The sequence below is a fragment of the Dendrobates tinctorius genome, unplaced genomic scaffold, assembly GCF_039654945.1.
Source record: "Dendrobates tinctorius isolate UK_male_01 unplaced genomic scaffold, ASM3965494v1 ptg000040l, whole genome shotgun sequence".
Lineage (NCBI taxonomy): Eukaryota > Metazoa > Chordata > Amphibia > Anura > Dendrobatidae > Dendrobates > Dendrobates tinctorius.
The window spans coordinates 35,456,069-35,482,138 of record NW_027361708.1 but is presented as its reverse complement, the minus strand read 5'-3'; the positions used below and the strand labels follow the sequence as shown (position 1 = coordinate 35,482,138).

The window sequence follows — 26,070 nt, the reverse complement described above, 5'->3', positions numbered from 1 at the left end:
CTGTCCCTTCTGAGTCTTCTGTGTGGCTAAGCAGTACTGTACAGCCATATATAGGGTATTTCTACATTCTACAGAAACTGTGTGACAAACTTCGCCATTTTTACCCATTTCCCAATGTGAAAAATGTTAAATCTGGGGCGAAGACAAATTTTTACTGTGTGGGTTTGTTTTTCTTTCCAATGGTATAAATTTAATGTAATGTAATGTGATCACTGCACTTCCTAGAGTAATTCAGTGAAAGGTTTAGCTTGTAATGTTGGGCCACATATTTGGGTTTCTACTTTTCTGGCACCTTAGGCGCTCTGCCAGTGTGACCAAGCAACCTGCAAATCATAACTGCAAAATCTGCACTACAATATAACACGCGTTCCCACATGTCTACTTTATATAAGCACAATTTTTGAAACCTAAAAAAAATAAGTTGAAGGGTTAAAAGGTGACCAGCAACTTCTCATTTTCCAATATAATTTAAAACCATTTTTTTAGGGTCTACCTAACATTTGAAGTGACTTTGAGGGGTCTGTTTGATAGAAAATACCCAGAAGTGACACCATTCTAAAAACTTCACCCCTCAAGGTGCTCAAAATCACATTCAAGTAGCTCATTAACCCTTCAGGTGCTTCACAGGAGCTGACGCAATCTGGAAAGAAAGAATGATCCTTTAACTTTTTATTTTGTAAAAAAAAAAAAAAAATTAGACTCATTAATTTTATTTTCACAAGGGTAAGCGAAAATGGACCCCAAAATTTGTTGTGCAATTTCTCCTGAGAAAACAGTTACCCCGTATGTGAGGGGAAAAACCACTGTTTGTGTGGACAGCAGGGCTGGGAAGGGAAGGAGCAGAGTTTAACTTCTTGAATGCAATATTGGCTGTAATCAAGATCCTTATTCCCAATTGCTACCTTAAAACTGCAATTATGGAATAAAGCCCCTTACTGGCCGCCGTTACAATGCATATCAGCAGTCGTTAAGTGGTTAAAGGCATAAAAAATCAGTTTAAGAATTGCGAATGTTTTCACACTATCAAGTTTTTTTTTCTTTTATATATTTTCATAAACTCAAATCATAGCGACCAAAATTTTCCACAGACGTGAGGTACATGTCAAAAAACAGTGTTAGAATCACTGGGATCTGTTGAAATGTTAGAGTTGTAGCTTCATATAGTTGCACTGGTGAAAATTGTAAAATGTGGCCTGGTCAGTAATGTGAAAACAGGCTCGGGAGTGATTTTGTCCCAGTAATGGATAACCTAATCTGTTCTCGATCCGAATGTTTGGCACCGGTAAAATAAACACTTTGCCTACTGTGCCAGCGATGTCGTCACTTGCGTTCCCAGGATTCTTGTGTGGTTATGATACAGGAGTTGTGCTCCTAATCATCGCTGTTCTCACCTTTGGACAAATCTCACATCAAGAGTAAATCAGGGCTGGCGCTGCACTCACTTCCCCTTTATCGATTTTCTGATGGCGGGATCAATGATTCTTGCCCTAACTGGGCGAAGGGTTCACGTGTCATGGTTATATGTGAAGCCCCAGGAACGCAAGTGCTGACACTGCCGGAATGGCACCAGCACGGAAGGTGAGTAAGTGGATTTTATTTTGTCGGCACCAAAAATTCAGATTGAGAAGGGGTTCTTTTAGTAGTAGGCAATCCCCTTAAACTTATTGATCACTGGTATAATGCATTGTTACTGACAATGCCTTTTAGACCATTCTCCTTGCAGGCAGTCTAGGGGGTCATTATTTGTCTTCCTACTGTTATGGCAACATCAAGCCCCTGCCGGTTATCGCTGATCGTGCAGCATCGGCCAGGGCCGTTTTTCGGTCGCTGGTCTCCCGCTGCCCAGCACGCATCGCTGCGTGTGGCAGCGAGAGACCTGCGATCAGCGACGCTGGTTACTAATGTAAACATCGGGTATCCAGGAGCAGCGTGACTCCTGGATACCCGCTGTTTACATTAGTAACCAGCATCGCTGGGACTGTCTTGTGACAGCTCACCAGCTATCAGCCAAATGATGTCCCAGCGATCCCATCATGTGGGATCGCTGGGACATCGTTATGTGTAACGGGGGCTTAACCTTCTCAATACTGCAATCACTATCTATTGTGACAATTAGAGCCGTGGGTACAGCCGTGAGCTGTGATAGCTGGAGCTCTGCTGTCACTTAAACTGAGCTGCTGGCAGCGATAGTGCGGGTACTGCTCCTGGGCCCTCATGATCACCGTGACTTACAGGTTTGATATATGTTGGGAAGGGCTTAAGAGTCCCTGACATCATTTGGACAAATGCAGATTGTGCTATGACTGCTGGGAGTTGAGCATTTCTCGGTGCTTGTGCCTATCCCAGGCATTATTGATGAACCAGGTCCAGCAAATCAATTCACAAACTACAGAAAATGTATCCCTTGTTTGGCAGCTAGGAATACGTCTCGATGCGTAATTATGAATTGCATGAAGAGTTTTATCTTCAGATTCAGGTACAATCTACTATATAATCGTCTAAGTCTGTCTCTGTTTGTAACGGAAATTCCGCATTGCTGGTTGGTCGCGCCCGGCCGACCAGTGACAGGTGCAGTCCGCCTGCGAGTTGCTGCGGGATTTGAACCACGCTTTTCTGATTGGTCGCCGGGCGTGACCAAATCGGCGATATTGGCACAGAATTTAACCCTCAGATATTCATGTAATGGTTTATATATTTTGATCTGTTTAATAATTTTGTTCAGTTGTATTAAGTTCTATGAGGAATAATATTTAATGGTAATGTACAGTATATATTTTACCTGGAAAATCCTGTGTATTCATTGCATTATTCTTAAATCTTCATAAATAAACTACATGCATATTCTAGAATACCCAATGCGTTAGAATCGGGCCACCATCTAGTATAATCATTTCTAAGTAGTGTTTTCAAAGCTGTAATCCATGTAAACTTTATAATTTCAGAGTGAAATCCAGGAGTACTTAAACAAGCTGTGTGAACTTATTCCGGACCCTTCAGCAAGTTCTCAATGTAAAGAAAAGGTTGCGGAATACATCTCTATTATACTGAACATCATTAAAGATGAACTGGTAACTTATATACTACAGTTGCTTTTTTTTTTTTTTTTTTTTTTTTTTTTTTTTTTTTCTGCTGTGGTTTAATTTTAACTTGCTGACAATTGTAGCATTCTTATGAATGTCATTATTTTTGTATTTTCTTCAGGGTAATCCATCAGTTGCCTGCGCTGCACTTCATCTTTGCACGTCTCTGCAGCAACATTTAGCTAGTCTAAAACAGTCTCAGCAGCTCGTCTCCAATGAGATTCCTGACGAAGATATGTCCAAAGTGGTTTACCCATTTATGGCAAACCTTCCCCTTCTGCTGACGCCCCAGGATAAAGCTCAGGAGGCACCTAAGGTAACAAAATTTTGGTCGCAACAGCAGAAGAGACGTGATCTGTTTTCATGCATCTGATTCATCTACTGTACAAGACTGCAAACTTTGATTCTGAAGTAAAAATGCAATATCTGTTTATTTTTTATAACCGCGTTTAGAAGGTGTAATGCGTTATAGAGGTCACTGAAGGTAAAGGTGTGTTAAGCTGTCGCTGCAGAATGAACTTCACACATGAGTGACAAGGAGATGGTCCCATCTCAGATTGCTTTAGAGTTCCCTTTTTATACTGCTGTGATCTTGCATGCTTCTTCACGAAGGACTTCTGCTTTCAGGGGAGGACATCAAAATAGAGAAAGTACCCATCCATAGCACTTTTGTGAAAAGTTTCTTTTTTTCAGTAATATGAAAGTGGAAAAAAAAATCAAATGTTTACTGTAAAGTAATGACGTTTAGTACTATGCCAACTAGTGTTCAAAGTGTATAGCAATTTTAACCTTTGTTGGTCAGTAGACCTTAAAGCTATGGTCTCCCCAACAGCCAGGTTTCTGCAAATTGATTGTCTACCTGCACAGTAGCCAATACAAATGGCATGAATGGCGACTGATCGGCTCTGCTCCTTGCCTGGCCCCAGTGGCACAGTTTAGCAGCTGTCATGCACTATAGATAAGAAGGAAGCAAAAAAATACAAGAATACTTCCTAGAGAAAATGCCAATTGTTTTACACCTTCCTGCCTTATTTGTGGTGTGCCGCGGACACTTGCACACCAGCAATGAAAAATGGCCGCCCCAGCAGCTGCAGAGAAATCGAACGAGTAAATACTTGTTAAAATGCAACTTGTCATTTCCTATTCAAAATAATGGATTATATAATCACTAAATGTTTAATACAAACAAAATTAGCACACATTCATTTTAGCTGCATCTCCAGACTTCTGGTATTAGTCATTTAAGGCATAGTCATCCTTGAGGGATTTTTACCTAAATGACCACCTCTATATTATATTTTTTGTGTGTTTAGCTACTTGGAATCCTTCCCCTCACATTCATGGTATGTGGATGATTTTTTCTTTTTCTTGTCTAGAACGGTGATGTGTGCAAAGACTGTCTTCAGCTTGTCAACGATGTCCAAGAGTCACTTAAAACCAACTCCTCTTTTGGCAAATCTCTCATTGAAAATGCTCTGAAACAATGTGATTTGCTTGGTGGCATAAGTGAAATAGTAAGTATCTCCCTTCAGGTAACGTATTAATATCTGTTATTTATACATGTTCTCATTAAAATAAAATGATTTGTCTGCACCCTGAATTAGAAAATATTACTATTTTCACAACGTAGTTATGTCACTGGTCAAAAGCAAGGTGCCTATAAACGTCTAATATGAAGGTTCCCTCACACGTTTATACAGCAGTCAGTCTAACTCTTGTTCGGTCCCCACTGTCCTCTGACTCCCCCAGGCATAACCACACTGCTATGTTTGTGTGCTGAATGGACAGCTATAGTAAGCCACTGTCCTACATATCTGGCTTCTCATCCAAGGAAACAAATGATTAGTCAGTGTTCAACATATCCAATGCTTCTCTCCCTTGACTTATGTTGGAGTCTTCAGTCTCTTAAAATGATTCAGTTTGTCAGTTATCACATGTCATAGACCTTATGGAGAAGGGAAGAATTAGCTGGGTAGAAAGGCAAAATGATCAATTGTAAGCACACAGTGCTATATAATATGAGGGCAATATATTAAGAGGATCAAAATTTTGATGGAGTGCTTATTTATTAATTTTTATTTAATTTTTTTTTATTTTTTTTTTTTACACCCAGTGCAAGACCTATGTTAATCAGTATGCTGAACTTGCAATACAAATGATTATCCAAATGGTAAGATCATTAACAATTATCAAAAACTGTTTCCATCTATTGCCTTGTTTTGTAGAAGAATCGGGGTGTGCACACATGTGCTGCAGGGAAAAACTAGATTTACATGCTGGTCGTTCCTCTGAATGCTGGGTGGTGTAATGCAGGGTTCCCCAACTCCAGTCCTCAAGGCCCACCAACAGGTCATGTTTTCAGGATTTCTTTAGTATTGCCCAGGTGATAATTGCATCACATGTGCAATACAAAGGAAATCCTGAAAACATGACCTGTTGGTGGGCCTTGAGGACTGGAGTTGGGGAACCCTGGTGTAATGCATGGATGTGTTGGCTTGGGGTGGGATTGTCTTGGAGTAACTTTCTGATTGTCTAACAGAACATGTGGACAAGGGTTTTATTGTGACAGCCTTTAGTTTTAGCGTAATAAAAATAAGAACTCCAGGAAATACTTGTGCTTACAATATGCTCGTTATGTGCTACTGTGACATGTTCTATGAGTGGATCTTTGTTTTCTTCATGCATTGTTCTTTCATTCACTGTATGTTGTACTGATATTTCCTTTCTCTTTGGTGCTGGTCCTTTTGGTTTCTATAACTGATCAGGATCAGGTATGTGTATTTTACCGTGCACCCTACAAACTGCACATTTGGGGGAAAAAAACACCTTAAACTGCTGGTGGTGTGGGTTTCTGATAACCTTAACCTCTTGTTTGTGGCTTTTTTTTTCCACTAACCAAGATTTGGTGTGATTGACTTGTGCCATATTTAACCTGCTCTCTAGATTTCTTGGGGACTGCTTTTCATAAACTTTGTATGTGCTCTTGATGGCTGGATTTTAATGCCATATTTGTAGGGGGGGGGGGGGAGGGACCACTCATCCAAATATATTGATCTGTTGCAACAAGGCAGAAATTGACAAAACTGAGCACAAGGTTTTTGTTTAGCATTCTGATCAGGCTGTCTAAAGCCCACGGCCACGTTGAGAGGAAGAAAAAAGTTATCGGATCACACAGCTGAATAATCAAAAACAAACCTCTATTTCACACATCATAAAAACGTGTAGATATATGAATATGAGTTTTTGATTATTCAGCTGTGTGATCCGACAACTTTTTTTTTTTTTTTCTTCTTCCTCTCATTGTGATCTGACGATCAGATGTAATTTTTTAGATCGCTGCTGGCAAATTCAAGGCTACCAGGCACATTGACACAGTGAGGCATTCCGTTTTTCCCTTATATTTTCCCACGGCCACGTTCTTGGCGAGTCCCTGACCTTTCATTGTTGTGGTGCTGACCACTGCTGATTGGATACTGTATTGACTTTTTGTGTTTTATTTCCTGTCTGGCCTAATACTTAAAGTGTAACTGTCATTTTAACTTTTATTTGATAGATTAGTAGTACACATGAAAATGAGAAACTTTTGTAGTGTATAAGGAATATTCTTCTTTCTCTGCCAGGACTGGTCATTCATTTTCGCTTTAAAAGTAACATCTGAATTCAGTTGTTGCATTACTGAGATAGGAGATGACAGCTGGTACTGGATGAGATTTTCTAGAAAGGTGGCTGGGAGGTCTTTGTCTCTAATGCCTCCTTCCCCTCTGCATTGAATCTTATCAGTAGTGCCTGTCATCTCCTATCTCAGTGATGGGGGATAAGCTAGTCTTCACTGAATACAGATTTTTACTTGTGAATTGAGAATTTTAAGAATGAAAGTCTATGGGTAGAGAATCAGATTTCTCTTATCAGATGCAGAAAATTGATAACATCAGGGACAGTTTTGGTCAACAACCCCCAGAGCCCTTCCTCCTGACTTCCCAGCCCTCCACCTTCAAAACCAACTTCTCCACCATTACAGAAGATTGACTCTCCACTCTACTCTCAAGATCACATCTCACCACCTGTGCACTCGACCCAATCCCATCCCACTTCATACCAAACCTCACCACAGTCTTCATCCCAACCCTAACCCATCTCTTCAACCTATCACTAACAACTGGTGTTTTCCCCTCAAGCATTAAACATGCCTCCATCACACCTATCCTCAAAAAGCCCTCTCTTGACCCATCCTCTGTATCTAGCTATCGCCCTATATCACTTCTCCCCTACGCCTCCAAGCTACTGGAACAACACGTCTACCTTGAACTGTCCTCCCATCTCTCTTCTTGCTCCCTCTTCGACCGCTTACAATCTGGCTTCCGGTCACACCACTCCACTGAAACTGCCCTTACTAAGGTCACCAATGACCTCTTAACCGCCAAGAGCAAGCGACACTACTCTGTCCTCCTCCTCCTGGACCTGTCGGCTGCCTTTGACACAGTGGACCATTCCCTATTATTACAGACCCTCTCATCCCTCGGCATCACAGACTAGGCCCTATCCTGGATCTCATCATACCTAACAGACCGGACATTCAGCGTCTCCCACTCACACACCACCTCCTCACCTCGCCCCCTATCTGTCGGAGTCCCACAAGGTTCAGTCCTTGGGCCCCTGCTGTTCTCTATTTACACCTTTGGCCTGGGACAGCTCATAGAATCTCATGGCTTTCAGTATCATCTTTTTGCTGATGACACACAGATCTACATCTCTGGACCAGATATCACCTCCCTACTAAACAGAATCCCTCAATGTCTGTCCACTATTTCATCCTTCTTCTCTGCTAGATTTCTGAAACTCAACATGGACAAAACAGAATTCATCATCTTTCCCCCATCTCACATGACCCCCCCCCCCCCCCCCCCCTACGAACCTATCAATTACAGTAAATGACTGCCCACTCTCCCCAGTCCCACAAGCTCGCTGCCTCGGAGTAATCCTTGACGCTGATCTCTCCTTCAAACCACATATCCAAGCCCTTTCCACTTCCTGCCGACTTCAACTCAAAAATATTTCACGAATCCGTTCATTCCTCACCCAAGAATCTGCAAAAACCCTAGTCCATGCCCTCATCTCTCGCCTTGACTACTGCAACCTCATGCTCTGTGGCCTCCCCTCAAACACTCTCGCACCCCTCCAATCTATTCTAAACTCTGCTGCCCGACTAATCCACCTGTTCCCCCCCCCCCCCCCCCCCTGCTATTCCCCAGCTTCTCCCAAATTGCCCAGAGACTCCATTACAAAACCCTAACCATGACATACAAAGCCATCCACAACCTGTCTCCTCCATACATCTGTGACCTCGTCTCCCGGTACTTTCCCGCACGCAACCTCCGATCCTCACAAGATCTCCTTCTCTACTCCCCTCTTATCTCCTCTTCCCACAATCGCATACAAGATTTCTCTCGCGCATCACCCCTACTCTGGAACTCTCTACCACAACATATCAGACTCTCACCTACCATCGAAACCTTCAAAAAGAGCCTGAAGACCCACCTCTTCCGACAAGCCTACAACCTGCAGTAACCACCGATCGACCAAACCGCTGCACGACCAGCTCTACCCTCGCCTACTGTATTATCACCCATCCCTTGAAGATTGTGAGCCCTCGCGGGCAGGGTCCTCTCTCCTCCTGTACCAGTTATGACTTGTATTGTTTAAGATTATTGTACTTGTTTTTATGTATACTCCTCCTTACATGTAAAGCGCCATGGAATAAATGGCGCTATAACAATAAATAATAATAATAATGTTATACTATTTCTTATTTTCATGTGTACAATTAGTTTATTAAATCAAAATGAAACCGGTTACTCTTTGACAAAGTTAAATGTAACAGACCCTCAAACTGATTTGAACTTGGCCTAAAGGAAATTGGCTGACACTGGTAACCCATTCAAGCAACTAGAATCTTCACTAATCCTTATAAAGGAGAGTTTTTCTTTAAATCCGTAAGACCTCTTTCCTATTGAATGCTATTTCTTTGGGAAGGGTTAAGGACTTAATTCATGGAAATCTTTTAAAATCCATAACGGTTTGTACAAATTTCTGTTTCCACTTTCTACCTTTGAAATGTTCACATGAAGAAATCCTCGTTGTTAATTTTATATTCACTGTTCATAAACGTGCATCCGAGCCATCTCTCATTTCATTCCTCTTTAAATCTGCTACATGAAAAAATTAGTTATGAAAACGTATATGTACCGTTTCTATAAATGACATTTTTTTTTTTTCTCCCCCTGAGTGTTTGGCCAGTTCTTTAAGCTAATCACAGATTTTTTTTTTTTTAACTATAGCACCATTTTAAAGTGTTTTTTTTTTTTGTTCATGTCCTTTTAGCCAGCACAGCAAATTTGTTGTTCTTCAGGACTGTGTGCACAGCAACAGTCTAAACCAATGGTGGAAATGACTCCTGCTAAAGTTCTTGTTCCTGCTGTGAAACTTCAGCCTGCTATCAAAGTAAGTTCTGGACTACGGCATTTTAAAGGAATCATTGAGTACAGTAAGATGTACTGTGTAGTGTCTTACATACTAATTTCAATGTGCTTACTTTAAAGATCAAACAAGAACCTGTGCAGTTCGATACAGTTTGTGAACTTTGCGAGTTGGTAGTAACAAAACTTGAAGACCTTCTAACGAAAAATTCTACAGAGGTATGCTTTATACTCAGACGGAGCTAAAAGTATATTGGCCACTGTCTGCATTCTGGCTGACGTACAGTAAAGCATGCCTGTCTTACTGGAAACATGCCTGGTTTTTGAAGATCTTCTTGGCTTCTAAGGGGACTTTATTAGCACAGAATGACCAAAGTACAGGAGTCTGATGCATCGTGGCAGGGCCAGACAAATAAGTGCACGTTCCTACCTGCTTGTTAATGTCTCCACCCTTCTCTGGCTCTATGAAGCCACAGCTGTCAGAGGTGGGTAGGGGGTGTGGTGATAAAGGGGGAAAACTGGTGGGTAGGTGTAGTTAAAGGATTTGCATCGCCATGGAGCACCAAGCGCCTATATTTGCTTTGAACAATCATTGTCTGCCGACAGTCGCTTTTAAACAAGACTAGAGTTGCACTAATATCTGACAAACTGGTTACATACTGAGCTGCTTTCTTGGCAGAGAGACTGGTAAAATACTTGTTATGTGAGTGATCAATCTTTTAAAGGGTTGTTCCAAACTTTGTAAATGATTATTATTGGAAAGTGCATGAAGAAACAAGCGCTTATTAAAATTTCTGAACAGCACATCACTGCTGTCTAACTTGTAAGTGGTGAAGCTGCCATAAAAATGGAGTAACAGTGCATTCCAGCAATCCTGACCAGCTTCAAAACACTGCTGGCTGGGAAAGAGCTTGTATATAGTGATGGGCGAACCTGTGAATGTTTGTGTCCTGCCAAACAGCTAAAAAAAAAAAAGTTTGGTACCCAGGTCTCATTCAGATGAATTTGAGGCCTGAGCATCTGTATTGCCACTGTCATCTGCATGACAGCGTGGAAAACACGAGCTCTGATTTGCAGTAATCTCAATACTGCCAGTCAGAGCTGCGGTTCTCGGGCTGGCAGATGAGTGTGACCCAGGAGCTGTGACTGGCAGTAAAAAGGTTACCTCTTTTCAGTCAGCTGCTGGAGAGTACTACCCCAATCATCCTTTGCCTGCTGTCACTGATAACAGTGAGATCAGGCACAGCTGATGAGTATTCATCAGCCAGTGCCTGAGCAATAAATACATGAAAAAAAGATGAGGTCCACCACCAATTTTTGACAACCACCCAAAGTAAAGCAAACAGCTGGGGGCTGGTATTCTCAGACTGGTAAAAAAAAAATGGATATTTGCTACATCACCTAGCCTAAAAAATAGCAGCACGCAGCTGCCCCAGATAAAGTGTATCAAATTTTAATTTGCCTGACTCTTTCCATTTTGGCCTGGTGCAATGGCAAGTGGAGTTGTGTGGTGTTTGTCAGCTGTTCTATGGCCTCTGACATCAAGCCCATCGTTTAGTAATGGAGAGGTGCCCCCATTACTAACCTCGGTTGTAAGACATGGCCATAATAAAATCCTTTTAATTGAAATAATGACACTCCATTATTTAAAATAAAAAAGCAAATTTACACTCTCCTTTACACCTAATCAATTGATGCCAATGTCACCTGTACAAAAGAAAATACCTCACCTGTCCAGATTGAAGATAATCCATGCTGTAACACAAGGATTTGGGAACCCCTAAGTGAGGTTACCATGGTTTATTAGCTTTAAACTCTGGTGCACTTTCTCATGAGGGCTCAGTGCTAGACACTGCGGGAGCGATAATGCACCTGTGTCAGTGTCTTGGGTGGTGGGGAAAGTTGTGGCATCACTGATGTGACCGCTATTTAAATCATCCAGATCATTGTGGGACAGGTGAAGGGATATGGTCTTTTTTACAGTGGACATGGGCATTGGTGGATTAGGCATAAAGGTGAGTATGACTGCGCTTTCTTATTTTTTTATTTCAATTAAAGGACTTTATTCTGGCTGTCTTTTTTACAATCTGAGATTATAAACTCCTCTCCATTAACATGTGGGCTTTGTCAGCCATAAAACAGCTGACATCAACCCCACAAATATTACCCCATTTGCCAGGGCAGGTGGGAAGAGCCGGGCAAAGCGCCTGAAGTGGCGCATCGAATACATGCGGCTTTTCTGGGGTGGGTGCCGGCAGCTTTTTCTAGGCTGCGGCTGCCAACATCCATAGCCCCTTACCAGTCTTAGAATACCAGCTGTTTGCTTTATCAGGTTGTCAAAAATGGGAAGGGTGGGGGGGTGAATCACACTCCGTTTTCTTTAAATTACACAGGTCAACGAAAAAAATTTTTTTTTCTGGTGTCCAAAATATTTTAATGAATTTGGGGTATTTTTGGGGTGCTGATTCTGAATATGTCATCAGTTTTGCCAGATTGGCTCAAGTTTTTGAGATTTTTGGTATCTTATTTATAGCACTTGTTGGTAAATGCGACGCATCATCTCATTAATTTCTTTGGATTAGTACTTGAACTGAGCAGTTCTCAATATAGTTTTGTGTTAATTAGTGTTCTAAAAGTTTGTTCATAGCTTGATTTTTGCACTAACTTTATGTTGTTGTCTGTTTTCCAGTGAAAAGCATGAACTCATCATGAAGAAGTTGTCTTAACGATCCAGACTCATTCTGTTACATTTGTGGTGAATATACACTGCCAAAACATAGAAGAAACATAACAGACTTCGTAAAAAAAGTGTATTTTGCCTATTTTGGGGTTATGCTTGGGGACCAAGACAAGTTTTGGGCACCACACATAGTGTGCAAAGCATGTATCGAATTATTACGAAAATGGAGCAAAGGACAAAGAAAAAGCTTCAAATTTGGTGTTCCAATGGTGTGGAGAGAGCCAAAAAATCATCATGATGACTGTTATTTCTGTGCAGTGCAAGTGCAAGGATTCAATAAGCATAAGAAACGAAAATGGGAGTAACATGGAATCTGCAAGAAGGCCTGTCCCTCATTGTGAAGATGTGCCTGTACCTGTGTTTACCATAAATAACAGTCATCATGATGATTTTTTGGCTCTCTCCACACCATTGGAACACCAAATTTGAAGCTTTTTCTTTGTCCTTTGCTCCATTTTCGTAATAATTCGATACATGCTTTGCACACTATGTGTGGTGCCCAAAACTTGTCTTGGTCCCCAAGCATAACCCCAAAATAGGCAAAATACACTTTTTTTACGAAGTCTGTTATGTTTCTTCTATGTTTTGGCAGTGTGTATTCACCACAAATGTAACAGAATGAGTCTGGATCGTTAAGACAACTTCTTCATGATGAGTTCATGCTTTTCACTGGAAAACAGACAACAACATAAAGTTAGTGCAAAAATCAAGCTATGAACAAACTTTTAGAACACTAATTAACACAAAACTATATTGAGAACTGCTCAGTTCAAGTACTAATCCAAAGAAATTAATGAGATGATGCGTCGCATTTACCAACAAGTGCTATAAATAAGATACCAAAAATCTCAAAAACTTGAGCCAATCTGGCAAAACTGATGACATATTCAGAATCAGCACCCCAAAAATACCCTAAATTCGATGAAATATCTTTGGCACCAAAAATGCTGTTGACCAGTGTTATTTAACCGTTAAACAGCTTGGGGACCCCTCTATTTTTTGACAACCAAGCAAGATGATGTTGATCGCTTAGGGTTGCAGCCTGCGCTGGTTATCAAAATTGAAGACCCCATGTTGTTTGTTTTTTTTTTGTTTTTTTTATTTTATTTTTTTTCCTTAATTTTATAAGATAGGTGCCAGCTGATTGATACTCCCAGCAGCGGTGCCTTCTCTCGCTGTTATCTGCGACAGCTGATGGTGGTATTCTCTCATCAGCCGATGCCTGTGACCAGAGAACCTTATTACAACTTCACAGCTGTTGGCTCTTTCTGTCATCTGACAGTGAGGGAATTTCAGCTCTCTGACAGGCGGTAATGATCTTATTGCTAATCAGTGCTGCCGTGTTTCTCGCACTGTCACGCACATGACTGCGTGGGAAATAGTCGATGTTTGGGTTGCCGAACCCAAACAGTAATAGACTTCTGGAGAGGTTTAGGGTCCATGCACGAACACTAGGTGTTCATTATGGACCCCGAATGCTACGGTTTAGGTTCTCTCATCTCTATTTGTATGTGTTTGCTTAGTGGTGGCAGTTGGTCTCCAAGACAGCAAGCTGTAATGAAGGTGAATATCTTAAGAACGGCTGACAAATTTAATAAACAGTTAATGTTGAAATTTCGACTTCAATAATACAAATGCAGCCTCTTACCCTGAACAAATTAAATGTGGATAACAAAAAAAACCTTTCATTTGTTTAATCAATCAATAGTACACATGAAAATAAGGTATTTTATTATGTAATCTGTTTCTTTCTTTGCCAGGACTTATTAACCCCTTCACAGCATGTGCCGTACATGTACTGTGCATGTCGTGTCCCTCATTGATGTGGGCTCTGGCGCTGAGCCCACATTTTTCGTGACAAGTCAGCTGTTTTGAACAGCTCACATGTGCTTGAAACAGCCATGGGTAGAATTGCGATCTACCTGAGGTTAACCTGTTAAATACCGCTGTCAATCTGACAGCAGCATTTAATGTGTGATTGTGCTGGAAGTGCCCATCTATGATCCAGTCACATGATTGCGGGTCACCTATGATTCAGCGTGACAACCAGAGGTCTTCAGCAGACCTCTATGGTTGTCATAGCCAGATTGCTAAGAGCGCCGCCCGGTGGTCAGCTCTAATAGCAAGTGAGCATGTCTGCTACACAGGCGATATGATCACCTCTGTGTAGCAGAGGCGATCGGGTTATATTTAAAAATATATAAAAAAAAAAAAAAAATCAAATTGCCCCATTTAGAATAAACAAGAAAATACACATTTGGTATCACCGCGTTCAAAATTGCTCAATCAAGCTATAAAATGAATTCATCAGATTGGTAAACAGCTTAGTCTAGTTTCACACTAGTGTTTTGAGGCGCAGCGCATGCTCGCTGTGAAGCTCCGCGCCTCCTCCGGTCAGCTCCGCCTATGGGCGCATGACCCTGCATGCGACCTGCGTGCCCTATCTTTAGCATTGGGTACACAGTCCGTGTGCAGGTATGCTTTGCCCCGGCACATGCGTCCTTTTGACAGTGCGCCGGCCGCACCAAAATGCAACACGATGTGTTTGGCGCAGGTCGGCACACCGTCAAAAGAAGGCATGTGCCGGAAAAAACAGCCTGCGTACCCAATGCTAAAGATGGGGTATGCAGGTCACATACAGTGTCATGTGCCTATAGGCGGAGCTGACCGGAAGAGGCGCGGCAGGGGACGGAGCTTCACGGCGAGCATGCGCTGCGCCTCAAAACGCCAGTGTGCAACTAGCCTTAGCAAGAAAAGCAAAACACCAGAATTGTTTTTTTTTTTTTTGTTTTTTTTTTTTTTTTTTTTTTTTTGCCGCAACATTGCATTAAAATGCAATAGTGGGCGATCAAAAGATCGTATCTACACCAAAATGGTAAAGTTAAAAGCGTCAGATCGTCGCTCAAAAAATAAGCCCTCACCCAACCCCAGATCACAAAAATGGAGACGTTATGGGTCTTGGAAAATGTCGAAATATTTTTTTAACTATTTCTCCTTCGCCTCATTGGGGGACACAGGACTATGACCATGGGGTGAGGTGTGTTATGCTGCTGCCACTTGGACACTAAGTGAAAAACAGAAAAGTTAACTCATCCTCTGCAGTATACACCCACTGGCTGAGATTGAACCAGTTCTTGCTTAGTGTCTGTAGGAGGCACTTGGGTCTGGTTTCAGACCCCAATGTTTTTGTTTTTTTTTTTCTGTAAATTTTTAGTTAACAGAGTGAAGGGGGCGACGGACCATTTCAAGGGGCAGTTCTCCCCCCGAACCACCAATCGGCAAGAACGCGGCGTATACCTCCCTGTACCCTCTCCTGCGACAACTGGGGCATGCCTGGCCTCATTTGGAGCGTCGCTTCCTACATGGTCGCGATCTCCCCACAACTACAAAGGGCGAGTGTGTGGAGTGTCACCTTCAGGTTCCTTCTCCTGGGCCCAAAACTTAACGGATGGACAAGTGGTCCTCTCCATCCCCCTATCTATACGGAGGATTGATTGAGGCAGATTCCTTCAAGAGCAGCACATTCTCGGCTCTGCTGTATCATCGCCCTACAGCTCCACTGTGCCAGGCACAAGACGGATCCTCTCCATCCCCCCTATCTATAGGGAGGATGGATTGAGGCAGATACCTTTTAAGAGTAATCCTGGCTCTGCTGCATCGTCTGAGTATGGTGGGCTGACAGCACGTCTTTCTACTGAGCTATCTGCGACAGAAGCAGCGAGTCCTGGTTTCAGGGGGTGGAAGCGCTGGCCCGGTGCCAGCGGCGGCTGTCGTGTCCCGTCACGGCCCCTGCTGCCACCATATCGCTGGCAGGCTGAAAAAATTTAGCTCCTGGCTTTTCAGCCGGACTAGCCCAAAATTTGCATGACACCGCCCACCGCAAGGCTGCCACCCCCACACTCCTGGCGCTTCTTGTTCTAAACGAGAAGTACCCTCCTAATCTCGGGGAGCCATGACATCTTCTCTTATGTGGCCTGTTATCTGTCACCTGCGGGGGACACAGCGCCGAGTGCCAGCAGCACTGCTAGAACGCTGGATACGAAGAGCCTCTCCCCTGGGGATAGGACTAATCGGTACTGCACACAGGAGTGGGTAAGCTGTATTGAGCTTTGGAAGGAAAGTTTAACCCCCTCTCTTCTGCATCTGCAGACTATACTCTGCCTTTAACCCTTTAGAGCTCTCAATATAAGGAGTCCAAGGAGGCTAACAACTAATACAGTGTTTTCCACCTCATGAGCCATATGCAATACAGCCTTGCCCCGTGCTCACAATGTTCCATTATGCGTAGATTGTGACCCACGATGTGCCCAGATGCCACCGACCACACTTAGTCTAGTCCCCCTGTGTGGGCTGCTTCCCTGTCACGGTCAGAAAAGCAATAGACTCTCCCCGGGGGTCGTCTTTAAGTCAGGCGGAGGACTCTGGCGACGGTTGGGAACCGTCCACCAGCAGGGGTTGTAATCTGTCAGTGGCACCAGGTCTCTGGAAAAAGGACCCATGACGCGTCTGCGAGTTAATTTCTCGCTCCCCCTCTCCTGAGATTCATAGCGCATATGACTACGTATACACGTCTGATGAGACTTTAGTCCAGGTTTTCGCAACTTACCAAGAGACACTTGATTCCCTGAGGATGGACGAGGAAAATAGATCTCCTCTGGAACATGTAGTGTCCTTTTAAAAGGACTAAACGTGTTCACAAAATATTTGCCAATCATCCTGAAGTTTAAAGGACATTGTCTAGAAACACAGGGATCAGCCAGATAAACGGTTCTCGGGTCAAAAGCCTATAATGTCGAAATAACCCTCTTTACTCCGGATCCCCTTCAGTGGATCCTGCCGTTTCACGTCTTGCATCCAAAACACTCCTACCCTTGTCTGGCGGTTTCTCAGTCAAAATTCCCACTGACCGTCAAAATTGACTACTTTACTCGCTCAGTCTTTGAGGCTTCAGTAGCGGCACTCTTTCCGTCTTTTGCTGCGACTTGGGTAGCTAAGGCTATGGTCGCTAATCAGATGGCTCAGGTTGGGGACTTTGTAGTTTGTGCTTCTTTAGGTCGGCCAATTACGCTGCACAGGCAGTTGCAGATGCAATCTCCACCACAAGGGCCCTATGGCTTCGACATTGGCTAGCATATTCTGCTTCCAGGAGATCGTTAACCTTTCTGCCCTACCAGACTGGTCACTTATTTGGAGAGAAACTGGACCAACTCATACCTTACGCTACCAAAGGGAACAGTAAATCCCTTCCTCAATAAGGGCCACATAGCCGTTTTGGAATCAACAATTCCTGTCGGTCCTCTACAACCTTCTCGTCTGAATCAAGACGGTCCCTGCGTGCAAACAGAGGTTCCCAGGTCTCATACAGCTCTAACTGTACCTGGAAATCAAGGCTAAGGACGTCTGAGACTAAGGGAGCCAGATCCCTTAAACCTTTTACACAATAACTTGTTGCGGCATCCAGTGGGCACCGACAACTTAGGCGGAAGTTTACTTTCGTCCGTCATGCCTACGCTTGATCGCCCAAGACGAGTGGGTCGGACAGCTGGGGTTCTCCAGATATAAACTAGAGCTTCCCGTGTGTTTTTTTTTTTTTTTTTTTTTTTTTTTTTTCTTTCTGGCGTCCATCAGCATCAGCGAGTGGCGGTACTTTTGCATCTGGACGGCCATTGATCAAGGGCTCTTCCCTTCCAAGCTACGTGGGGTCTGTAAGTACCACGGTGAATACACCTTCTCGCATGGGCTGGGTAAGATAAACTTGAACAGCCTTCTGTACCGACTCAGCAGATTTTCTTCTTGGAAATGGTCCAGGACACTTCCTGCGGATTGGTCATTCTCTCTCCAGAAAAGGTGTTTGCCTTGCAACAGGGGTCACGGATTATTTCTCGTTCAATTCCGCATTCTAAATGGTTCTTCATGATTCGCGGAAAACTGGTAGCGGCGATGGAAGTGATTCCGTTCGCATAGTTCCATCTCCGTCCTTTTTGCAACATGCGCTGTTGGCTTGGGACATGAACTCGACTGTCGGTTCAGTCGGTCTCTGCGGGTCAAACAGACCCTCAGGTGGTGGACGCTGAAGTCCTCTTTGAGCCAAGGAAAGTTCTCTCTCCCAGTACGTCGGTCAGTCTACCATCGACACAAACCTTCTTGGCCGGGGTGCAGTTCTTTTCGCCAGCACACGGCGTAGGGACATTGGTCCATTGAGTGTTGCGTCTTCCCATCAACAGTTTGCAGGTACGAGCGACCAGGCTGGCCTATGCAGTTTTCATCATCCCCTCGCAGGTCATCCTATCAGGATCCAATCCGATAACGCCACAGCAGTGGCGTATATCATCCGTCAGGGGTGTACCCGCAGCTAGTCAGGCAGGCAAGAAGTGAGTCACATTCTCCTTTGGGCCGAAAGCAACCACTCAACCATCTTGGAGACTTACATCCTGGCTGTATAGTGAATTGGGCAGCGGACTGTTCTCAGTCGCCAGAACCTTGCCTCGGGAGAATGGTCTCTTCATCCGGTAGTTCTTCAGCATATTTGCCTCCGGTTGGGGATCTCATGGCATCAAGGCTAAACAACTTTTCCCTGTGCATTGCCCAATCACAAGATCCATGCGCCATCAGAGCCACCGTTCTAGTTCTGCCGCGGCATCAAGTTTCGGCTCCTGTACATATTTTCCCCTCTTTTACCCCCAAAGGTCATCAAGAACCCTGGAGAAAAGGGGGGGTACCAGTGTTTCTAGTCAAGCTGGACTGACCGTGCCAGGTATGGTACGCGGAACTAGTTCAACTTGTCGCCGATGTTCCCTGCTGTCTACTAGATCACATGGATCTACTTTGGCAGGGTTACCACCAGAACTCCGGGGCTCTATCTTTGATGGTGGGGCCGTTGAATCCTGGTTTTTAGCCCTAGCTGTATCCTCTCATTCTGTAATCTCCACCATGATTAGTACTAGGCATCTTGCGTCCATTCGCATTTCTCATCACACCTGGACAATCTTCTCATGGAGCAAGGCCCATAGATCTACTCTGGTGGTGGTCTTCATTCCTTACATTTTGGGATTCCTGCAATCTGAATTAGAGGCAGGTCTCGCACTTAGTTTGCCCAAAGGGCACTTTTTGGCCTTGTCAGTTCTATTCCAACACAAGATTACCACCAGGTTACGGGGAAAGCCATTCATTCATGTAGTTTACTGCGTGGCACTTCTGTTATGAATGGGTCACCGAGGAGGAGAGCAGGCCCAGGCTAAGCCACAGAAAACCAGAGGTTGGTAACTAAGCGGATTGCACACCCCTGATTCTATTCACACAACTAGCAGTAGCCGTAGAGCGTACCTACGATGATCCTAGACGCCTCAGCACAGCCGGAGAGCTATCTAAGCCTAAAGCAAGAAAGGGGAAATCTAAACTGCCCCAGAGCAGACCCCAAAGGAATAGATAGCCCCCAAACATATATTGTCGGTGAGACAAGATGAAAACGCAGGCAGGAAAAGAGACTGAGCAAATGATGGGGCCCACACTGACTAGACAGGAAAGGAAAGACACTGTCTGCAATCACGCAAAAAACCCTGCAAAAAGTCCAACACGTCTGACGCACAAAAACACTGAAGTTGCACGACTTCGCCCCCACTATATCCGCACTCAGGTATATTCTGAAAGCAGAGCAAAAAGAGACCAATATAACAGGGGACTAAACAAACTGGCACAAGCAGTAACATATGGGCGTTGATTCAGCACAGCCCCAGCCGGAGCTGGCTGACCCGCACAAAGCAGAGATAGACAAAACCAGATCAAATGCAAGCAGAATAGCAAATGAATCGCTTAGCTGAACATGCAGGGACAGAGCTGGAAACATCAGACCTCAGGAGGCACAGGAAGAAAATCACCAACAGGGATAGAGGGTGTCGGCTGTCTTAAATCCCAATCTGAAACCCCAGATCTCCAATAGTCATCCTCATTATCAGGTGGCAAGCCTCTGTTAATCAGATCAGCTCCATTACCTCCAGTAACCACCAGAGGGAGCCCAGAAAGAGAACTCGCAACCCCTCTGTCAATCTGAACAGCTCCACTACCTTCAGTAATAACCAGAGGGAGGCCAGAATGTGAATTCACAACACGCCTCCCTATAAAGTACTATTGGAATTATGGGATCTTAACTTGGTCCTCTGAGATCTACGTGAACTCCCTTTCGAACCACTGCAGAACCTGCCACTAACTTTTCTTCCTTCGACAGTGGTCTTCTCCTAGTGGAAATTATGTCAATCAGATGAGTCTGAGTTGGTGGCTCTATCCTGCCAACCTGCATTCCTGATTTTTCAGCAAGAAAAGGCAATTTTGAGGACGTTGCCATCTTTTCTGCCAAAAGTTTTCTTCTTTTCATCTTCATAAGGACATTGTTTTGCCGCCTTTCTGTCCGGCACCAGTCCATCGTATCGAGACAGCTCTACACACTCTGCTTGTTATAAGGGCTCTTAGACGGTACATCTCACGTGCATCATCCTTGCACAAGTCAGATGTCCTGTTCGTGCTTCCAAAAGGGCATATGAAGGCTTTAGCCGCTTCAAACGCCAAAATAGCCGAGTGGATTCATGCGGCTATTCAGGACCCCTACTGTGTCAGGGACAAACCTGTCCCAGTAGGGATTAAGGCGTGTTCTACTCTTGGGCTGTTCGACACGGGCGTCAGCAGAATAGGCCTCTAAAAGCTGTGCCTGGGTCCAGCTTGCATACCTTTACAAAACTATCACATACATTTTCAGGTATCAGCAGATGCAGCTCTTAACAAGCGCATTCTGCAACCAGCAGTACCACACCTGTAAGCCAGTGGTACATGGGGTATTAGCAGTTGTTGCTCCCCACCCAGGGACTGCTTTAGGACGTACCATGGTCCTGTGTCCCCCAATGAGGCGTAGGAGAAATAGGGATTTTTGTGTACTCACTGTAAAATCCTTTACTCCGAGCCAATCTTTGGGGGACACAGCACCCACCCTGATAGTCTATTGGCTATTGTTATAATTATTTGTTTAAAGCTCCTACTGCTTTACCAAACTGGTTCAATCTCAGCCAGTGGGTGGGTGTATACTGCAAAGGAGTTAACTTTTAATGTTTTTTCACTTAGTGTCCTCCTAGTGGCAGCAGCATAACCCCGCCCCCCCCCCCCCCCCCATAGTCATGGTCCTCTGTCCCCCAATGATTGGCTCTGAGAAAAGGATTTTACAGTGAGTTCACAAAAATCCCCTTTTTTTTTTTTTTTTTTTTTTACCATTTAAATAAACCATTTTTATATATGTTTGCTATTTATTGACTCGTAATGACCTGGAGAATCATATTGGCAGGTCAGGTTTGGCATTTGGTGAACATGGTAAAAAGAATTCCAAAAAACAGTTGTGGAATTGCACTTTCACTGCACTTGGAATTTTTTTTTTCCCGTTTTCGAGTACACGACATTGTAAAACCAATGGTGTCGTTCAAAAGTACAGCTTGTCCCACAGAAAACAAGCCCTCACATGGCCATATTGGTGGTAAAATAAGTTATGGCTCTGGTAAGAAGGGGTGCGGAAAATGCAAAAAGGTCTACGGTGTGAAAGGGGTTAATTATTTTCAATTCACGGGTACGATCTGTAGCCAGTGAAGACAGATTGTTATATTACTGATATGAGATGACGTTGCTATTGATGAGATTCTATGTAGACGTAGAAATAGTAGCAGCAACTGCCATCTATCTCAGTAATGAGGAAAGTCTCATCCCTGAATCCAGATTTTACATGTGTATTGAGAATTTTGGGAGTGACCGATCAATCCAGGAGGAATAAAAGGCTTCGGCCTGTTTCACACTTCAGTTGTTTGTTAGTCAAAATCCGCCATTTTTCGAAGAAGGGGGGGAAAAAAAAAACAAAAAAACAGATCTGCCATTTTTTGTGGCGGAGCCGCCTTTTTTCCCATAGACATGCACTAGCGGCGGATTTTGATGGATGGTCATCCGTTGCATCAGTTTTTTTTGACGGTCCGTCATAACTTTGACGTCCGCTGTCTGGAGTGGATGGATAATGAAACTTTTTTTGTCTGTGTTAAAACAGAGGATAGCAACGGATCTGTCGCTGTCCGCCATGCGTTATAATGGACGCCTATGGGTGACAGATCCGTTAATTGATGGAATCTGCATGCCCGGAAGAATTTCATTTTCATGAAATTTAAGCCCAAAACCCGTTCTGGCAGCCAAAAAAAAGTTCCCCTCTCCCCCCGAGTCCTATTGCTTTAAATTTCAGACGTTTGTGGCTGAAAAGGATCCAGTACCTCCGTTTGTTCTCAAACAGAAACGGATGCTTTTTTTTTTTTTTTTTTTTTTTTAACTCTTTGGCGGATTTCAACTGACCTCAAACAACTGAAGTGTGAAACAGGCCTAAGATATATTAAAAGTATCTTTTCACGTGCACTATATGAAATGAGTATAGTGACTGTTATGCTTTAAATCGCAGAATACGTTACATGTCAGTAGATCTTTATTGACTTAAGTTAATGTAACTGCTCTTCACACAATGCGATTTATAATTCTTTCCACTATAGGAGCACATAAAGGAAGTTCTTGACAAGATCTGCAACATTGTGCCTTCCAAATATCATGACCAATGCATAGATTTTATCGATACCTACAGTGCAGCTATCATTACACTGATAGAGCAAGCAATTCCGCCAAGAGAAATCTGTATGGTGATTGGATTTTGCAGTTCTCGAGAACGCAAGTCAGGTAAAATTATTTATTTTTTTTCTTTAGAAATGGTTGAGTACAAAGTTATTAATGTAATACCTTTTATGTATAATGTGTATTTAATCTTTCATAGAGCATTTTAGAATGCACTGCCAAGGCAGAGAGTGGGATTGTGTGCTTTTTCCATTGTTTTGCTTTGTGGATTTTAAATTTGTGTCAAGACCTTGAACTAGTTATAGATACAGTTGAGCGACTTTGGTCGGATCAGATTTCATGAAACAAAATTGGTTTCAGATGAAACTGGTCCGACTAGGGCACAAAAAGTCAGTTTTGTCCGAAACCCGACCCCAATGCAAGTCAATGGGAAATAAAAGTCGGCATTGAGCGGATGACATCCATCCACTCAATGCCGAGATAGATATATATAGATATATAATATTCTGAGCGACTTAACTTTTTTTTTTTTTTAACAGTGAAACTCTCTTCCGAACATATTCAGTCTGGAGGTTACTGTTCAGTTTGCAAGATGATTGTGCAATATATGGACACTCTTCTGGAGAAAAATGCTACTCAGGAGAGAATTAAGGCTGCTCTACATGTGGTGTGCAATTTCCTGTCAGACAAAATGGCAGATGAGGTAAAATGCTGCAACCTTTTTTTTTTTTTTTTTTTTTTTTTTGGTCAACAAAGGGAAGCGACAGCAAGTGGAAAATCCAATTTCTCTAAACAACACTTGACTAACGTGTTAGTACTTTCTTCTGCTGTGGCCTAGTTGGGGTCAGCAGTGTATTTCACACTAGCACTAAAGGGGTTGTCCACGACTGGACAAATACTCCAGGTTTGTGTCTTTCAGCATTCAGGAAAGGGTTGTCCTGTTGTGGGCAACCCCTTTTAATGTATTGTCCCAAACATGTGGGTTTTCAGACAACTCTCAGGCCTCACGGAGTACACCCTATTCTAATCCTCACCAACAGAACAGTACGTGCTTTGCGTTTCACCAATCTTTTTCGGCTGTGTCATTTTCACAAATCTGTGAGATTATGCATCCAATAAAATATCAGACATCGCTCGGACATTTTACAGTGTAAACGCACCCTAGCTTATTTATAAATGCCTATTTATCTTGTGCTATAAATGCAGGTGAACATGTTGTAAGCTGAGACTGCAGTCAGTAGTATGGGGAACCAAAGTGACAGCCCTTCAGCCTTCACAGTGATGAGACTTCTGTATTGAATGTTTCAATGCTGACATTATCTAAAACCAATACAAGACTAATGTAATTGTACATATTACATGATTATCCTTACCATATAGTCTGTGCTTTTTCTTAGTGCGATGCCCTTGTTGATGCCTATGAAAGTTTATTCATTGAGCTGCTTCTGCAAACTTTGGACCCAACATTTGTTTGTATGGTAAGATTTGGACATGGTAATTTGCATTAATTTTTAAAAGTTAAGTTGTGAAAAGGCTGTTCATGTGTTTTTTGTTTTCTTCTTTTAACCTAACAGAAAATGAGTCTGTGTGCAAATAATGCAAAACCGCTTTTGGGCAGTGAAAAATGTATGTGGGGGCCAAGTTACTGGTGCAAAGATATGGAAACAGCAGGAAGTTGCAATGTAAGTGACTCCTAATGGATGAACTATGTGAAAGACTACTTATTAGTATTTTTTTGTATGATTTAGGCTAGTTTCACACTAGCATTTCCAGGTGCAGCGCATGGCCGCCGCTAAGCTCCTCGCCCCCTCCGGTCAGCACAGCGCCAAATGGGCGCAAGCGACGGCAAAAGTGTACCAGTGTACCCAACGCTAAATATGGGGTACGCTGATCGCATGCAGTGTCATGCGATTAGAGGAGGAGCTGACCGGAGGGGGCGCAGCCAGAGGCAGATCTTAGCGGCAGCCGTGCGCTGCGCCCGGAAACGCTAGTGTGAAACTAGCCTCAGTTAAATGTTTAGTGTTTTCCTGCTCTTACTAAGTTTATATTCCTTCTGTCATGTGACATTTGTAATTGCAAAGTGTTCATCAAATTTGTTTGTTTTTTTTTTTTTTTTGTTTTTTTTTTATACCTTTTTAGGCTATTGAGCACTGCAAGCGTCATGTGTGGAACTAAAAAGCACTGTGCCCAAATCGAAAAGAATAGTGGACTGGATCAAGCAATTTTTTTTTTTTTTTTCTGCAGGGCTACTGTTCTATTGAATTGCAGGGAAAATGTTGTGGAGAATTAATAACTAGATGTACATATTTTTTCTTTAGAGAGGATAGGAAATGAAAAATTTGTGATGCTTTCATTAAATTTAAGCTTAATAAGTATAATTTTGTGCATTGTGTAATATAAGCCAATCATGTACCCAGCTTCTCATTAAAGCATCTAAACTGTGTTCTGTGTTCTTTCCACTACACCTTTCTATCTCTAAATGTGTCTTGGCTTTCTGATTGGTAAAACTCAAGTTTTGCTCTTGCGTGGTTTTTTTTTTTATATAAAGGTGGTTTATATGAAATGCCATGAAGTTTGGAGAAATTTAATTATCTAGCAAAATCTAATAAAATATTCCATTGATAGGCATTAGTTGTGTAGTACTGTAAAACAAATTCCTTTGGTCATTTATGTATCAGTTTCTGTTACTGTTTTTAAAATTTTACTGCTTGTGTAACATGCTAAAGCTAAGACTTGAATTCATTTTAACTTTTTTGAACTACTGTCAAACTTTAAATACAAAGTATAGATTGACTTGTTTCTTGCACTAAAGGATAATAAAAGCTAATATTCTATCTTTTGGGTCTCGATTCTGAATGGAGTATATTTGATCATTTAGGACAGTGTTCCCCAACTCTGGTCCTCAAGAGCCACCAACAGGTCAGGTTTTATGGATTTTCTTAGTATTGCCCAGGTGGTGGAATTATTGCCTGTACAGGTGAGCAGATCTCACCTGTGCAATTTTAAGGGAAATCCTGAAAACATGACCTGTTAGTGGCTCTTGAGGACTGGAGTTGGGGAACACAGATTTAGGCCATAAGAATCTAGTGGCATAGTTGGGGCTAGATAAGGGTTTTTTTTTTTTCCAGGAACTTATAGCTTCTGTTGGGCC

At 42.9% G+C, this 26,070-nt stretch overlaps 1 protein-coding gene across 1 annotated transcript in view; it reads left to right on the top strand.

Annotated features, from left to right (window-relative positions):
* PSAP (prosaposin) overlaps positions 1-25,753 on the top strand; it is a 35,046-nt gene extending 9,293 nt beyond the window's left edge. The window contains exons 2-12 of the mRNA XM_073574907.1: positions 2,943-3,068; positions 3,202-3,396; positions 4,457-4,594; positions 5,194-5,250; positions 9,459-9,578; positions 9,677-9,772; positions 22,844-23,024; positions 23,459-23,622; positions 24,317-24,397; positions 24,494-24,601; positions 25,059-25,753. Coding sequence (XP_073431008.1) covers positions 2,943-3,068; positions 3,202-3,396; positions 4,457-4,594; positions 5,194-5,250; positions 9,459-9,578; positions 9,677-9,772; positions 22,844-23,024; positions 23,459-23,622; positions 24,317-24,397; positions 24,494-24,601; positions 25,059-25,094 — 1,302 coding nt within the window. The 3' untranslated portion in view covers positions 25,095-25,753. The remainder of the gene's footprint in view (positions 1-2,942; positions 3,069-3,201; positions 3,397-4,456; positions 4,595-5,193; positions 5,251-9,458; positions 9,579-9,676; positions 9,773-22,843; positions 23,025-23,458; positions 23,623-24,316; positions 24,398-24,493; positions 24,602-25,058) is intronic.
* Positions 25,754-26,070: the final 317 nt, after the last annotated feature.